The 17,298-nt window shown below is 33.9% G+C and overlaps 1 protein-coding gene across 1 annotated transcript in view; it reads left to right on the forward strand.

Moving 5' to 3' along the window:
- EPHA3 (EPH receptor A3) overlaps nt 1–17,298 on the forward strand; it is a 373,049-nt gene that overhangs the window by 297,233 nt on the left and 58,518 nt on the right. The window contains exons 8-10 of the mRNA XM_010382161.2: nt 5,299–5,401; nt 6,084–6,151; nt 11,148–11,273. Of these exons, the coding sequence (XP_010380463.1) occupies nt 5,299–5,401; nt 6,084–6,151; nt 11,148–11,273 (297 nt within the window). The remainder of the gene's footprint in view (nt 1–5,298; nt 5,402–6,083; nt 6,152–11,147; nt 11,274–17,298) is intronic.

A 17,298-nucleotide genomic window follows, 5' to 3' on the forward strand; every position in this document is an offset into this window, starting at 1 on the left:
TTATGCATATTTGGGAACATCCCTCTAATCTTACATGGTCTTAATTAACACTTAACCCTCTCTGATAGGTAAATTTGCAAAAACAATATATTTTAAAATTCTAATATAATTCCAGATTTACCACAGATATTGCTGTGGTAGCATTTATGAAATATGATGGAATATTTCCTGAGGTTTAGGAAATATCTCATTTGAAAACTGCAGGGCCATAGGATTTTTGCCAAGTAAGTTTTGTATTAGCAATTCTTCCATTGATTGAAAGAGAGAAGAGGAAAAAAGGGTGGAAAAAATGAGTTTTTTCCCCCTCCTCATTTATTTAAAAACCGTGAGTTGCACATTTTAATTTTTTTTACAAAAGTTAGTTTACTTTTGCTATTTCACCATAATGTTTTAAATACAATTGAGAAACTTTATCGAAATAAATAAATTTAAATAAAAATTTAATTTTAAAATAAATTTGAAATAAAAATAAGAAAAAATGCCTTTTGTCTTAGGAGGTAAAAAAAAAAAATTTTTTTTGTCTCACTCTATTGTTTTTTTAAAATCAAAATGACATATTCCTAAATACTCTAAGTATTTAATAAGAATCTTATTTGTTATATGTTGATTTTAAAATAAATAGACATAAGGTTTATGTTTGTATTTAACAGTTTGCTTTTTCCCTCTAGTTTTAATTTTTTATTTTATTTATGTATTTATTCATTCTTTTTGAGACTGAGTCTTGCTCTGTCGCCCAGGCGAGAGCACAGTGGTGAGATCTCAGCTTACTACAAAATCTGCCTCCCGGGTTCAAGAGATTCTGTAGCTGGGATTACAGGTGTGTGCCACAACACCAGCTAATTTTGGTATTTTTAGTAGAGACGGGGTTTCACCATGTTGGCCAGGCTGATCTTGAACTCCTGACCTCAAGTAATCCAACTGCCTCAGCCTCCAAAAGTGCTGGGATTACAGGCGTGAGGCACAGCACCTGGCCAGTTTTAATTTTTTAATTACATAAGAATGTCTCATTCATGACATGTATGCATATATTTTGGTAGAACACAATGTATTTTGAGCTGGAATTTAGATAACATTTTCTGAACTTTATAAGGAAGAGATGGAGGCAGAGTAGAGCACATATATTTTTCTAAGTGCTTTAAAATATCTTATTTTTGTATGTCAGTACTTTATATTTATTATCATCTTCATTTTACAGATGAGGAAACTGAGGCAAAGAGCGGTTAAGGAAGTTTTCCAAAGTCACACAATTGGCAAGGGATATGTCGATTCCAGAATCCATGTTTCTACATGACAGTATATAAAGCAGTATGATAAACGTTTCATTTGATTCTGTTCTATAAGCTCTTCAGATATTATTATATCATTTTATACATGATCTAAGATACACATTTTATGTGTTTTTTTCTGAGTTTGCATATCTAGTCAGTGGAGCAACAAACCTAGAATCTCCAGGTTTTGAAGTCTTGAACCAGTGCAATTACTGCACATGAAGAAGAAAAATACTAAACTAAGACCCGTGGAAAGCTGGGAATATAAAAGAGTAAAAGGATTTTCCTAGCATGGAGTTGGCTTCCAGCAATACGAGAAGTACAGACATTAAGGCATGTTTGGAAGAGCAGATAGTCCAACTCTTTGGAAACCCTCAGTGGGGAAAAACCGAAGCCGTGGTGTGTGCTTCGTGCACAAGAAAACCAGGGACAAAGTGAGAGTCAAGAGCAAACACATTAGAGCAGATGAGCATTATTACAGTGAACTTCACAAGTCATTTCAAGTCTGCATGTCTCGGTTTTGCTATCTGGACATTGGGAAGCATCATGTGATAACTCATGAGATTTTAATGTTGATTAAATATGTTATTACTTGTAAAGAGCTTTAAATAGTACCTCATATAGCCTCATATAGCAGATACTCACTGTGCATGTGTGTTGTGTTTAAACAAATAGTCCGTAATTTGAACATCTGAAGAATTTCAAGAACAACAATCTGTGGAATAAAGTTTAATTTTAAAATTAGAGGATTTCATTGGATATTACCATGAAGAAGACCACCCCAGGGATAATTAAATTAGCACTCCCGAATGCCTCACACCTCGTTATTTGTTGTTTTGAAGAGTAAAAATGGTACAAATTTACTTCTTGGGCCCTATTACTAGGGGATGTAAAGGAAGCCTGACAAAGGGAGAATGGAATCATTAAGTAGAGAAATTTCTATATAAAAATTAGGCGTTCATCATCTATAATTTTGTAGGAAATAGAGTACTTTTGCAAAGTTTTCACCAGGGAAATGATATAACAATTGGTAACATTTATTGGGCACTTAATGTATGCTTGGCACTACTGTAAGTGTTTTACTAGTACTAACTCATTTAATTCTCAAACAACCAAATTATGTCACACAGCAAATTAGTATAAATCCAGGAGTTCTGACTCAAAAGAATGAACTCCGAATCACTCTTTTGAGAGAGAAAGCCAGCACTCTGTGTAGGATGGAGCAAAACAGAAATGACTAGAAACAGAGGGAGCAGAAAACAAATTCAAATTCAATTATTAAGAAATGTAATAGCTATCAATTACATTAAATTATTAGACACCTGTATAACTCATCACTATTATTCATTCACATATTTGCTAATTTTAACAATGAAAACGATCTGATTTAGTTAGGTGCTTTAGATAGCCTCTGAGAGTCATATATTTTAGAGATAGAAAAAACTGTAGAGAAATCCTAGTTTAATTCTGTTTTCAACAGAAAAAGAAATAGAGAATTATCTTTTCTCCTATCATATTTCCCTTCCCAGTTTCACTGAGCTTTATTTTATAAGCTGGCTAATCAAAATAAGGTTTGAATTTGAGAATTCAATAAATTCTATATGCTTTCTATAAATTACTACAGTATGCAAAGTGAAAAACATGAGTTCAAGTCACCACTCTATGTTTATGGAGAGTTTTTGAAATATTGGATTAAACTATTTCACAAATCATTCACAGATCTTTAGCCAATGGATAGGGATGTATCAGTCAGATGCTCTGGGAAGAAGATACCAAGATGAAACTACAAGAGCTTTATAGGAGAAATATTTGTGAAGGATGAAAGGCAGATGGAGCTGAGCCAGGCAAGCAGAACCTCAGACTGAGATGTAGGTCTGTCATTTATAAAGGGAAGGAGGGAAAGAAGAAAGAGTTGAGGAAGGGAAACCCCAGACAGAAATGCAGCTCTGAAGGTCTCAGCCAAGCCAATGGGGAGCTTCAGAGCACACATCACCGGTTTGAGGAGTGTTGCATTCGGCAGGGATGGCCACGCTCCATAACCCTTTGCCAGTACTGTTAAGTCACTAAGGGGAACATAACCTGTGTTTGAAGGCTGTAGTGGATCCTGAAGATGCAGCAGCTGGAGGCTGTCTGCTGACTATACTCTTTGCAGCGGGAACATCTGAGCAAGCACTCCTGTGACTGCCATAGTGGTATAAACAATAGTTTGCTGGTAGTAAAGAATAAAGGCCTTGCAACAGTTTATATTATGAGTGTGCCATCCTGCCACACTCTGAGCACTTTTGTGTTTTTTACAGACGCTACTCACAGGAAACTCCTAACAACCTATATGTCACGTTTCTTTTCTTGCATTATTTAACTAACCCGAAAAACACATATTTTAGAGAAAATCTTCCAAACTTAGATTTGTTCAGGCTGAAGATGCCATGTTGGCTCCTGGAGAGGTGATATTATTCGGATAACTAAACTAGCTCTTCTTTTGAGTCCTGAGGTGTTCATGTATTTAATCAACATTTACCACAAGAACAACATATGCAAATAAGAGCATAAAAGAGGCTATTCCAGGAAATGTGTGTATTTTTAAAAATCTAGAGATTAGGATGCTTATGGAGTTTGTAGGAGATGGGGCTGGCGATTTAAACATGAAACAGATCCTAAATGGCTTGTACATGCTCTGCTATAAAATTTGCATTTTATCCTGAAAGTTATGGAGAGTCAAAATTTTCCTATGCAAACATTTTATGCATAGGAATGACATGGTCAAATTCATGGTTTAGAAGGAATATTCTAAAAGATAAAATATGTGAAAAGCATACAAATAGAGACCCAATTAGGAATTTCTAATTATAATCCAGAAGATAAATGAAGACTTAAACTAGGATATTTAAGAGTGTTTGGTGATTAATTGGAAGCAGAATGATTAGGAGGTGGAGAGGAGAAGGTTATTTTATATTTATGGTCTAGATTCTTGCTCCTCAAAATGCTGTGGTCTGAAATCAGCATAATCAGCACTGCCTGTGTGTTCATATGTGTTCATAAGAAATGTACAGTCTCATTTTCCACTCCGGATTGACGGAATCAGAAATTGCTTTTCCAGAGATTCCTGAGTGGTTTTTGTGAACATTAAAGTTTGAGAAACACTGGTCTGGGTCAAGAGTCAGTAAACTTTTCCTGTAATAGGCCAGATAATAAATATTTTAGGCTTTGTGCACATCATTCTCTATTGCTGCTACTCAACTTGCCCATTCTAGCATAACATTGGTCATAGACAATGTACAAATTAATGATTGATGGTGGCTATGTTCCAATAAAACTTTATTTATAAACAGCACAATTTGAATTTCCTAGATTTAGAATTTTCACATGTCATGAAATCTCATTATTTTGACTTTTTACGACCGTTAAAAGAAATGTAAAACCATTCTAAGCTCACGAGCTGTACAAAAACAGGGGACAGGCAAGATTTGGCTCCTGGGCCTTTTTGCTAACCATTTATCTAGGTGAATAAATGGGCTCAGGAGCCATTTATAAAGGTAAGAAATAGAGGGACAGTTTGTTGATGGTATGCGTTGAGGTCCATGTATCATATCACTTTTCAAAAGAATATAGATATTGGAGGTAAAACAAGCTTATTTAGAAAGCTTTTTATAATTTTTTGCTGAGAACTCTTCCTGTCTTCTCTAAGATCCTCCCGTAACTTCTGGTTCATTCAACGAGATTCTTGCCATTGAGGGCAGAGAAACCCAGTACAGCAAATTTTGGACAGGAGACATTTAAATAATGTTTGATTGATATCGTTGGAACAAAGTATTTAATCTTATTAATCAGGTAGAAATTTCAAGCAAAATTATGGGACATGTCTATTTTTTTAAACACTAAGTAAAGAATACTTTCAACATAGTATCAGACATTAAGCCATACTTCAAGTAAAAGTAGAACACAAATTAATTAATTAATCAATCAACTGTTCCATGTAGATGTTGATCATGATTTTAAAACCTGTTCTTATTTTTTCTCTTCAACCTCACAGCTTTCTCCATCTCTGGTGAAAGCAGCCAAGTGGTCATGATCGCCATTTCAGCGGCAGTAGCAATTATTCTCCTCACTGTTGTCATCTATGTTTTGATTGGGAGGTGAGTTCACAGTCTGTTTTACTATTCACTTTCATTGTTGCCATTGGTTGCTGTTACAATGTGAAGAGTGTGCTCAATAAAATATTTTAACAAGGAAGAATGTCTCCATTTGTAATTTAGGTCCTCTCTTTCTTCTCCTTTTCTTTGTTTCTCCATCCTTCGTTTTGATTTTCTGCTCTACCTTAAATTCCTGTCCCCACTCTTTAACACACACCCCTCCTCTTCTCTCTTCTGACCCCACTACTAATTTTTACTTTCTTTCTCTAATTATCTCCTCACTCTTCAAATAACCCCAGATTTCCTTGACACTTTCTCACCCAGAACAGGGGTAACACTGCACAGCACTAATCATTACCCATGGAGACTTTACCCTTCATTCCTTCTAACAGAAGCTGTTAAAAAATACTATAAACACATTCTAAGGCCATTATAAAAACTGAACTGGAGGGTCTGCACAGTGGGAAGCAGCTCGGTGTATCTCCTCATTAGGCAGCTTTCCAGGGTCCCCAGGGAGAGAGACTTTCTTCAGAGGATTTAGAAAATATGAAGTTATTAAACTTTCACTAAAGCATTTAATTGTTTGAGGAAAATGCTTTATTTTTATGCTTTGCACATTCTGAGCGTAGATAACCATTTTAAGTATATTCCTCTTATGTGTTCGCTTTCCTTGATTTACCTCCAGGTTCTGTGGCTATAACAAGTCAAAACATGGGGCAGATGAAAAAAGACTTCACTTTGGCAATGGGCATTGTAAGTTTCTAAACTTGGCTTTTTTTTCGCTTCACTATTTTGAGTTCTAGGAGTTATTGATTTACAATTGGTTAACTTTCTCCTGACAAAGAGACTTCAAAAGTAATTTTATGGAAAAACTAAGTACATTAAATTTATTTTAGAAAAAGAGGAAAATTTACAGTTCTACATTAAGTAATTTTTATATGTGTACATTTCAGCATACTTAAGCTAAAATAAAGGGTAATCTGTGGTTTACATTCAAATAACGCACATGATAGGTAGTAGAAACTGTAGTCTGCTCTGCATGGCTGAAATGCAAAGCGTATCTTCAGTTTCCTTATTACTAGTCCTTTGCTAAACTCTAAATAGGAGACTTTTCTCTTTCCTAACTGCCAAGTAAATATAAACAACCTCTGTTTATTTGAAGTGCCTTATTCCATTTTATCAACCAACCTAGAAAGAGCCTTTAAAATAAACTGTTTATTTTGCAGTTACATGATATCCAACTAGTAGTAAAGCCAGAACTTTCTCTCCACATTTTAATCTACTCTTTTAATTTTTTAAAAATACTCATTTAAGAAACAAAGTGTTTACAACTAAAAAAAAGACTTTTTTTTTTTTTTTCTGGTGAAACGATTCATTCCAGGTGCTTTGCCTTCCAAACTATGGCTCGGCTTAGTGTGGCAATTACTAATCAGTGGCTTAAATAGCGTGTTCTCATGGAAATTAGTACAAAGACTATACTCATGCCTATGTGCTCTAAAATAATCTCAATATAACTAATGTAGTCTTGTAAGCATTCTTTTCTTTAGCATTCACTATTGGCTTCTAAAATTATTTGCCAATTAACATGATACTTTGTATCAGTCATTAGAGTATCATCTAAAAATAATAGCTTTAGTTATAACTCAAGTAAAATACTTGACTACCTGTTGCTAACCTGCAGGAAGCATACAGTAGCTTGAAAAAAATGCCTTTCAAAATATAAATTGATATGAGATGAAAGCAGTATAGGAGTTCGCAAAAGCATTGTTTTGTTCATCCAATTGCAGAGTCTATAAAATAATTCACACAAAAAAGCCAAAGTACTACATTCCTAAAATCAACATCACGTCAGTCCAGATTAATTAGGTGACCAACTCAAAAGTCTAAACAGAATGCCTGAACAAGTTACAGGATACTTGTCTTTCTTTTTCTCAATGGGCCCACAAAACACTTGTGTTACAATTTTTATGCATAAATTAGAGCAGTGGCATTCTTGTGAATTAAGTCACCGTTAATTTTACTTGAACAGTTGTCGTAAATATCATCTTTAGAGCAAGACCGTGCAGATTTGATTTTTTTATGGGAATTCTACATCTTACGAATTTTGAGCTTTGGTAAATTTCTGTGTGCCAATTATTAAACAGGTTCCTCTATCATCCCAGTCCATTTTGCTATTGATTTTAGGGTGGACTTTGTTGAAACTTTAATTTTTTTCAAACGCACAATATCCTTATGACAAACAAAAAAGAAATGTATTTCATCCTGACTGCAAAGGCATAAAGTAACTTACGTGCATGTCATAAAGTTTCTGCCTCTTAATACTACAGCTGGTTTATTTCAGACCATTTATTTGGTATTACTTTAAAAAGCTCTAGCCATGAACTGTTCCCTCCAGCCTTGTTACAAATCCTATAATATTGCTTCAAAAGGAAAGAAATGTGTTTCACCTCCTAAGATCCTGTCCCCTTGCCCTTTCTGGCTGGGCCTTTTTACTTCTTTGCTATCCTTAGGGCAACTCATGCTGGTAAAATGGAAATGTAAATTGTGTTTGCACAGAACGAGCTGTAAAGTAGTGCAGCTTAACACGTGTGCATGTGTTTATTATCTGGTTTTCATGACAGAGCCCAGTTACTCTGTGTGTTGCCCTTAATTATTGGTGTGAAGGGATTATGTGCCTTGCAGCCTGAATCACCTGATTCCTGGAATCTCTGGGGTCAGCAGTTAAAAATCAGCAGCCAGTGCTTCTACAGTGAACAGACCATTTTACTTGGGGGTGTATATGTTTATGTTTGTTATTTTTTTTCCCCAAATGTCTTATGGATGGGAAATAAATTCACCTTATTTTAATTAATAGCAATTAATAGGATTGATTTTATTTGGGAATGGTTAATTTTCAAATTATTTAGTAATAGTATTGCATATAGTTATTCATCACACATATATTCTCTACAAGCTGACTGGTACTGAAGGGTAAATCTAAATCATAACTTCAAGACTTACGTTTAAGGCCAATGCTTATTTAAAATATGTGAGACATTGTTCCTAACAACTCATTTTATAATCTGTGTAAATTCTGATGCCAGGAAATCTCCCCCACGTTAATTTTCTTAGCTTCAGCAAAGCAAAACAGTCGTAATTAGGTAGAAAACAGTTCCATTTTACCTTATGTTTAAAGTCTCATTTTATTTCCTTGAAAAGGATTGCTAGATTTCTTTACCTTACTGTTACTAAGTAAAGGCAAATAAAAACTGGAAGATCACACATGTGAGTTTTCATCCTTAAAATGTGACTAAATGGAATAAATGAAAAGACTCCAACAAGACTTTATTTCCTAACATATTTTAGTAATGGTTACTTACTTTTACAATTTTTCTTACTCCACATCTAGAAAAGTATGATAGCCTTTTCTTAATCTTAAATAAGTTTCTTCTTTTAAAGGTAAAGGGTTTTAGTACTGATAACATTAGAAGTTATTTTAATGTAATAATAAAGCACAGTAGATTACTGTATTAAAGGGTGACTCTCCCATCTGTTTTTGTAGGAAGGATTCATGCTTATATGGAAGAAGCATGCAAGCTGATCTGTGAGCTCAAAAGAAATGGACATTTCTAAGCTTAAATTCTACCATTAGGAAACCTCAATTATATTAATAATTGTAAATAAATGTTCTTAACAATGAAAACACTCGTTAGGACAATGAGCTCTATCCATAAATTGAGCGAGAACTATGTAACAGTCTCTCATGCTAGGCATTTGAATAACAAAGCTTTTTTTTTTTTTTTTTTTTTTTTTTTTTTTTTTTTTTTTTTTTTTGTCTCGGAGCCCTAACTTGTCTTTTTGGTCAAGATATTCAAGATGAAAAACTCTAAAAGTGAAGTTCTCACTGCAAAAGTTACTCTACTCAGAGTTTGTCCAAAGCAACGGACAGAACTTGAATTTCCCCGTTTCTGTGGATATTGACTTCCTAGACAGTGGTGTTCTTTCAAATTATCCACACCCGCCTCAAGCTGGATAGCGGCTGCTCTTTTGTTGTAGCTGTATCAGCACCAGGCAGAAGTGGGAGTCGTGTTAACTTTTCTTCTGTATTCTCTGTTTGCCCTCTCACCGCCATCCCTACATCTTAATATGCTGTGTCAAAGTCATCCAAATAATAGCTGAGGAAAATAACGTTTTTACCTAACCTCTCTCTCAGCCACCATTTCTTTAATAACCAGTTTATTCTTGCACTTACGTTTCTTTACTCAAAATCTCTATGAAAGCTTTACAGGAACATAAATGGTAACGCATTATAACTACGGGTTTCATTAAGTTGTCTTGTAGTTCAATGAATTGATCATTTGTTAACACATACTGTGAAATCCTAGACTTGTTGGCCTAATGTTCATTGTACTGAGGCCTCCTAGAAAAACTGCGGCCATCTGCAGTCCCCACAACTATTTAATACAAACTACAAAACTAACTCAAAGAAACGATTGGTTCATGCAGAGTGTTCAATTGCAACTTTGGCAATGAGATTCTCCCATTATTAAGTACTATTGTAAACAATAATATCTGATTTCATTTGTTATATTAGAAAAAACTTCAATAATTTAATGTAATGAATGAAAATATATTGCACTATTAAGTATCCGTATTCTGTGCTAAAACAATGCTGTTAATGTTATCAAAATTAAAAGCAAAATCAGTAGTATTAGCAGATATACCATAGAAGTTACATTGCAATTTCCTTTAATGTTAGAGCATATTTATATACTTTAGTAGATCTTAGAATCACTTTTTTAAAACTCAGGGTTTTTGTGTAGAGAAAGTTAGTTTATTGAAAATTGCAAATTGTTTCCACTGTTATTTTTCTAAATTATAGGAATCTTATTAATATTAAATCAAATCTAAAATGATTATCCTGTATCAGTTGTCTGTAATATTTTAACTACAGGATATGAACAGTTTTACCTTCAGAATAATTTAATGAATAAATATAATACAAAGGAGATTTTCATTTAATAAATTACATATATGACTAATGTTTGGAACTTAACTCCTTAGAGCCATTATTCAACCCGTAGACAATATTTATTTTACTTCTAATTATGTTGTAAAGCTACACAATATGATTATATTTAACTGATACTATATTGGTGTGTATATATAATACATACATGTGTACACCTACTAACAGCTTAAAGTAGATCTGTAATTACAGTGGGAGATTTTGATTGTGAATGTTAATATGAGCAGTATGATGTCAGAAGGTATGCCATTATATATCCTTTAATTTATCTATACTTGCAGCCATTATCTCACCTTATAATTGTATTGAATTATTTTCCAGTCTTCCATTGTAATAGATACCTGGTTATTATAACATTTGTGTAATCATAAATATGCAATAGCATAGTGGTGTTCACTCACTGTTGCTCCTGGTAGTAATGACTAGGTCTAATCAGTTCTGAATCATCTTTCTTCTTAAGATCCCCTTTTTTGAATATGCATTTTCCTTCTGATGTTTTTGCAAAGAAAGCTCCTCATGAAAAGGTTCCTTTTTATGATTCATCATAGAGAACATGTTTTCTTAAATTTTTCAACACTTAGTCCAATGTCACTGCAAGTTTCTGTTATACTACAGAATAAACTGAAGGTTGTGCACCTTATGGGGTGGTGATTTTTTTAACCAATAATGTCATAAAATTTAATCTATAATTATTTTTATAAATCGAGCTACAATTGCACCTTTCTTTCTTTCCTCAAACAGTAAAACTTCCAGGTCTCAGGACTTACGTTGACCCACATACATATGAAGACCCTACCCAAGCTGTTCATGAGTTTGCCAAGGAATTGGATGCCACCAACATATCCATTGATAAAGTTGTTGGAGCAGGTAACCACAATGACCCTATTGCCAACTTAGTACTGTACGTGAATCATGATTGCTCAGTCTCTGAAACCTAAGTATGTTCCTAAGGAAATGGGGATTTTCTGATTTCATGATCAAAGGCAAGTAATAAATAAGTGCAGTATTTAATGGAATGTAATGAGTTCAAAGGTGCCAGACTTACCGGCTCACGGACCATGACTGCTTTTAATTTATTAAATTTCTGATGTGACAGCAGCAACAACTGAGTCTTCCCATAGCTGCGCTGATCGGGTGCCACAGAACCTATTGGGTTGAATAAGGATAACTGGATAAAAGTCTATTTCAATTTAGACAAGCCGGGTAATTTAAAGTTTTGATTTTCAATTTTAGAATCATTTTTGGAATTAAAAGAACAACACAAAATAAAATCATGACTCATCTTACACAAATTTTACCACAACTATCTTGAGTGGATATTTTAAATGACATAAGTTGCTCTATTTTAATGCTTGCTTGACTTTGAGTAGTCTTATTGTGTTAAAGCTTTTTTTTATAAAGGTATCTCGTTGTGCTAAATACTAATTTGAACAATGACAAATTCGGTAACAATCACCTATTAAGTGATTAATAACAGTTGCATATTTATAAGAACAATTTCACATATTTGTAAAATAACAGTATTTTATATATTTACACACAAACACATAATATGTGCAGTATGCGTGGGAATAAAACTGCTATCCAAAAGTAAAAATGAACCATGCTCAACAATAAAAAAAAACTACAATGCAGTTCTTTTATTTTTTAAAATTTCATACCTAATCCTTCAATGTCACTCCCCAAAACAAACATAAACTAGTTGTGTTGATACAGGAATTCTTTGTGTAACATCAGATTACATTTTCTGCAAGTACTGCATTTATATATTTGGGAGTGATTTGTCTTTACAAAAATGTACATGTAATGCTTTGTTTCTTTTTCTATACACCAAAGTAGTACTTAAAAATCAAGTAGTAGTTAGTATGGGAACAGAACAATCTTATTGTTCATATTATGTAAATATAATGTTAATTTACTAGAGCTTCTCTTCTAATTGTCCTAATTTTGTATCCTAAAATTTACATGTGCAGGTAATATTAAAATATGAAATGTGTGTTCATGGAAGGAAAATGGAGTAGTAACTTCTTTTTTACAATCTAAGACTTGAGAGTAAACATATTTGCTGTACATCTGTGGTGATCCAGTGCCAAAGCAGATATATATCTTGTTTACTCTGTTTCATTTCTACCGTCCTGATTTGTGAACAGCTCCATGATGCAGAAGGGTTTAGTCTGGCTGATTTTATTGTTTCCCCACAAGAGTGCACTTTTCTCCAGCATGGAGTCAGTGGTAGCAAATGCAGCACGAGGACTTTGAACAATCAACTGGAGAATATGTTGAGAGGAGGAAAAGGTTACTTATGCTAAGCCACTGTCCAGAAGCCAGGCAGAGATTATTATGATGTTGAAATTTAGGTACCTCTCCATTGATAAAATATTTTTATATAGATATTGTTGACAGACTCAGATATCCAGAGTGTAGTGATTTGGGACAAAGCACACCACTGAAAATAGCAGCTGATGAATGAGATAAGGGGAGGTCTATTTATACTGAATCACTTAATCCCTGATGCTCATTCAAGATTAGAATAGAGCCTGCTTCCTATTTCTCTCTTCAAGTATATATGTAAGTTAATTAGATATATTTCCATGTTCAGGGTTTTGCAGCCAATATTCACATTTTTCACATTCAGAACAATAAAACTGTACTCATTTTATTTGCAAATAGGCATATCTTCAAGGTTAGTTATGGTTTCCCTGAAATAATTCAATATAATATGCACACCCAATTCTAGACTGCTTTGATGACCCTTCGGAGGGTTTGTGCTTACCAAGTTAGAAACTGAGGCCGGGCGCGGTGGCTCAAGCCTGTAATCCCAGCACTTTGGGAGGCCGAGACGGGCGGATCACGAGGTCAGGAGATCGAGACCATCCTGGCTAACACGGTGAAACCCCGTCTCTACTAAAAACTATAAAAAAAACTAGCCGGGCGAGGTGGTGGCGCCTGTAGTCCCAGCTACCCGGGAGGCTGAGGCAGGAGAATGGTGAGAACCTGGGAGGCGGAGCTTGCAGTGAGCTGAGATCCGGCCACAGCACTCCAACCTGGGTGACAGAGCGAGACTCCGTCTCAAAAAAAAAAAAAAAAGAAAGAAACTGAAATCGTTATTCTTAAAAGCTACCAATTTGTTAATCATTTTGTTTTGTAAAATGTGAAATATGGACACAAACAAATTAAATAGTACAATGATAAATAAACCTGCATGTTACTCATTTCTACAATAGCTTTTATAACAATCAACAAATGGCAACCTTGTTTGATATATACATTTAACTACTTCCTACATTCTTAATTTTAAAAAACAATTTGTTATTTATAAAAATTTGGTAATTATTCTAAATTGATTACCAGCTAGCTTCCATTGTTAGAAGGGCAAACCTTTCAGCCCACTACATAACTTTCACAGTCAATTAAATTTACAGAAAGAATATATATATATATATATATGTATATGTGTATATATATAGGCTAATTCTCTTAAATTTCTGTTAGAAATTTTACATAAATAAATTGATGCTACAGAAATTCTCTTGCATACATTGGACTATGGAAACAATTATACTCATATTGTAAGTGATAAAACTGAGCCATGAATTAGCTTCCCACAGTAGTAAACTACTATTAGTGAGGAATTCATGACTGCAGTTCCTAGTTTTACTCCTCAATCCAACCATTCTTTCAACGACTGAATACTAAAAATTTCTGAAGAAAGTAAATACTTATTAAGTCCTTAATTTATTCTGTGCATTCCCATGATATTTAATCTTATTATCCTTTTTAGATAGGTATTATCTCCATTTCAGCACATGAATAAACAAAAACTGATCATTTGAATAGATTTGTTTGCATCAAATGCAAAACCAAAATTTGAATCTTGTACTTTCCAACTTCAAAGCCCACGATGGACACTGGAGATCATGATAGTGTCTTCTTCATAGTATTTTTTTGAGGATTAAACAAGATAATTTATGTAGGGGACTTAGCTGACACAGAAGCATTATTCAATATGTATTTTTATTATGCTTATTTTATTAAAACAGTAGAAGGAGGGTAGGCTTTAAGGCTAGTACTGGAGGGGGTCATTCTGCTTAAATAAATGTCATGGTTTTTCTTCTTCTTTAAATGAAATTAGCATAAGATATTTTATTTTGAGCAGCTTTTACATTGTGCATCTTAATCAGAATACAGTCCCCATTCTCATAAACATACCTAATTTCAAAGAGCAGATAAAAATCGCTGTACTTACTCGATTTAAAAAACCAAGATCTAGTAGCCAAGCTTTTATCTAGAAATGACAAGATCTAAATTTTATTTCATATGGGTGCAAAGTTAATTGAATAAGACAATGTAAAGCTTGGCCAGATGAAATGATTGCCAATTGCATTTGCCCAGTTTTTGTTAACTTTTACAATGCAGTTCTTTTATTTTTTATTTTTAACCATTTTTCTGTTTTTAGCATTGCTCTCCCAATGCAGTTATGTTAAATTATTAAAAATATAATTGAATTAATATTAAGCATTTCTATGTCTTTCATAACTTATTGGTGGATATTTCTAGTGTTTATCTGGTGAAATAATCACATTACTATATTTGAGGATTTTAAAAAACTAACATCGCTGAAACACAATTTTCATGAATTTCGAAGGTAAATATATACATGTACATGTTTATGTACTTACAACAAAGAATGCTCTTAGTTGGCTCATTTAAAATTTGAACTCCTACCTTTCATATCCCTAGTATGCTCTCCTTTACAAATATTTCTCCGGTAAGACATGAGTCTTGTTATCACCATCATTACTATAACCATCTCTTATATTAACATAGAATTTGGCATTTTATAAAGCACTTTCATATTCATTTGTCAGTTTGATTTAAACAGAAATTCTTAAAGGGTAGTTAGGCAATTTATCCTTTAGGTGGGTCTGAATTCAGAGAGATAAATAGTGACCAATACTTAGATATCTGTCACCTACTGTGTGTCTGGCACTGTTTCAAGTACTTAACATACCTTAGTTCCTTTAATCTCACAACAGCTTTATGAGGTAGATACAATTAGTGTTCCCACAGAAATAAGAAAAGATAGGTACAGAGAGGTTAAGTTACTTAAAATCACACAGCTAATATGTGGCGGAGTCAGAATTAGACCCGAAGCAATTTGGCTGCAGGATCCATGCTCTTAACCACAGTTCTGTACTATCACTGCTGTAAACTGACAAGTGACATGCCACTTAGAATATGTGGTGATGACATCTACATTTAAAACATGCTCTATTATACCGTGTTGACTTATGATAATGGCAGAACTTTCTGGTTTTCCCTAGCTTAGTGTTTACACAAAGTGAAACAGTGAATGGGAGCTCTCTGATAATGTTCAGATAACCCTGTATAAGGAAAGAAACTCTTACTCTTGTTTACAATTCTGAGAATAATTTTATCACACCATAACTTCTCTTTCTCCTAATATTCTCATATCTAAATGGCATATTCTTCCTTGGAATTAGCAAGATCAATGAACTTTCTCGAGTTCTACTCCGTGATTCTTTCTGTATCCTAAGGAACACTATAGCTGTGGATATCATTATCTTCTCTACACTTCCTCCAAGGGAATAAACTAGTCCTGTCCTGTTTACCATTGTATCTATCTCTGTGTATTTCATACTGTATACAACACCGTTACTAGTATGAATATTTATTAAATAAATGCATGAATATCTGCTTTTGGATTTTAAGTGACTTTGCCAAATTAAAGCGTAAGTCATTGCTTTGAAAACAGGGCAAGAATGGATTTCTGGGAATGAGTCAAGCCTGGGGAAGGTGAAAGCTTCCTGGGGAGTGAGACACAATTTGTAGTCATGTAGTTGGCAAATCAATAGGACAACCTGCTACTTTTGTGGGTCAAACCACTTGCTTGAAAACAAAAATAGAGAAGAATCGTACCACTTCAATCTGACTGACACGCAGGGCATGAAGCTCGTAGAAAATTCACAGAAAGAAAATTGGACGAAGATTATGATTCCAGTCATTCAAGAGCCAAAAATTAATCATATAATTAATTCTAAAATATTTAAGGAAAAGCTCATTTGATATTAAAACGACTTTTAATGTGACACAAAACGTATCTGACAATCCACACTATGTTAGAAGTTCTTCTATGAACAAAGGACATTCTAGAGAACTCCAATGTGGCAATCATCATGGCAGCACAGGTCCAGATAAATAAATGTAAAGGGTCCCTGCTCGAAGGGAGCTCCAAACGTAATGAATTGATGATGAGTCAATCTCTCAGTAAAAATGTATTTTGAAGGTAGTGTCCATACTAGTTCTAGGCAGTTTTATATCAACTGGACTATAATATTTAAAAGTCAGTAACACTCTATATGGGACAAATTCCGGATTAATTGCACATTTAAGACATTTTTTTTAATTGAAGAAGATGAATCAAAAATATTTCTACAGTATTTAAATAAGACATGTTATTTTTATTTGATGCTGTTATATGATTGTTGTCCTCCAGAAGCCCAGAGAATTTTATAGCTAGTATGTCAGTAATGCAACACACCAATACTCCAATAAAATAAATTGATAGCAGATGCTTTCCCTCTCGTTTTTAGAGTCTGAATATATAGCCAAATTGGCCCTCAGTAAAAACAGAATTGTTAAAATATCTGAAATTTAATCCAATGCTCACATTTATTCACCATTTGTGCTGCCCTGTTAATTTCTCTGAGGTAATGGTAGCTATGACAACAAGGGGTAAAAAATCTAATATTTGCAGCTTTCAACTTATCTCTCCTTTTACATTACATTATTTATAGTGTCATACTTTAAAATATATGGAATTTTCACAAGGTTCATTTTCCAACAGGGGGAGACTATCCTGAGGTTTTCT

Source organism: Rhinopithecus roxellana, chromosome 1 (genome assembly GCF_007565055.1).
Source record: "Rhinopithecus roxellana isolate Shanxi Qingling chromosome 1, ASM756505v1, whole genome shotgun sequence".
Lineage (NCBI taxonomy): Eukaryota > Metazoa > Chordata > Mammalia > Primates > Cercopithecidae > Rhinopithecus > Rhinopithecus roxellana.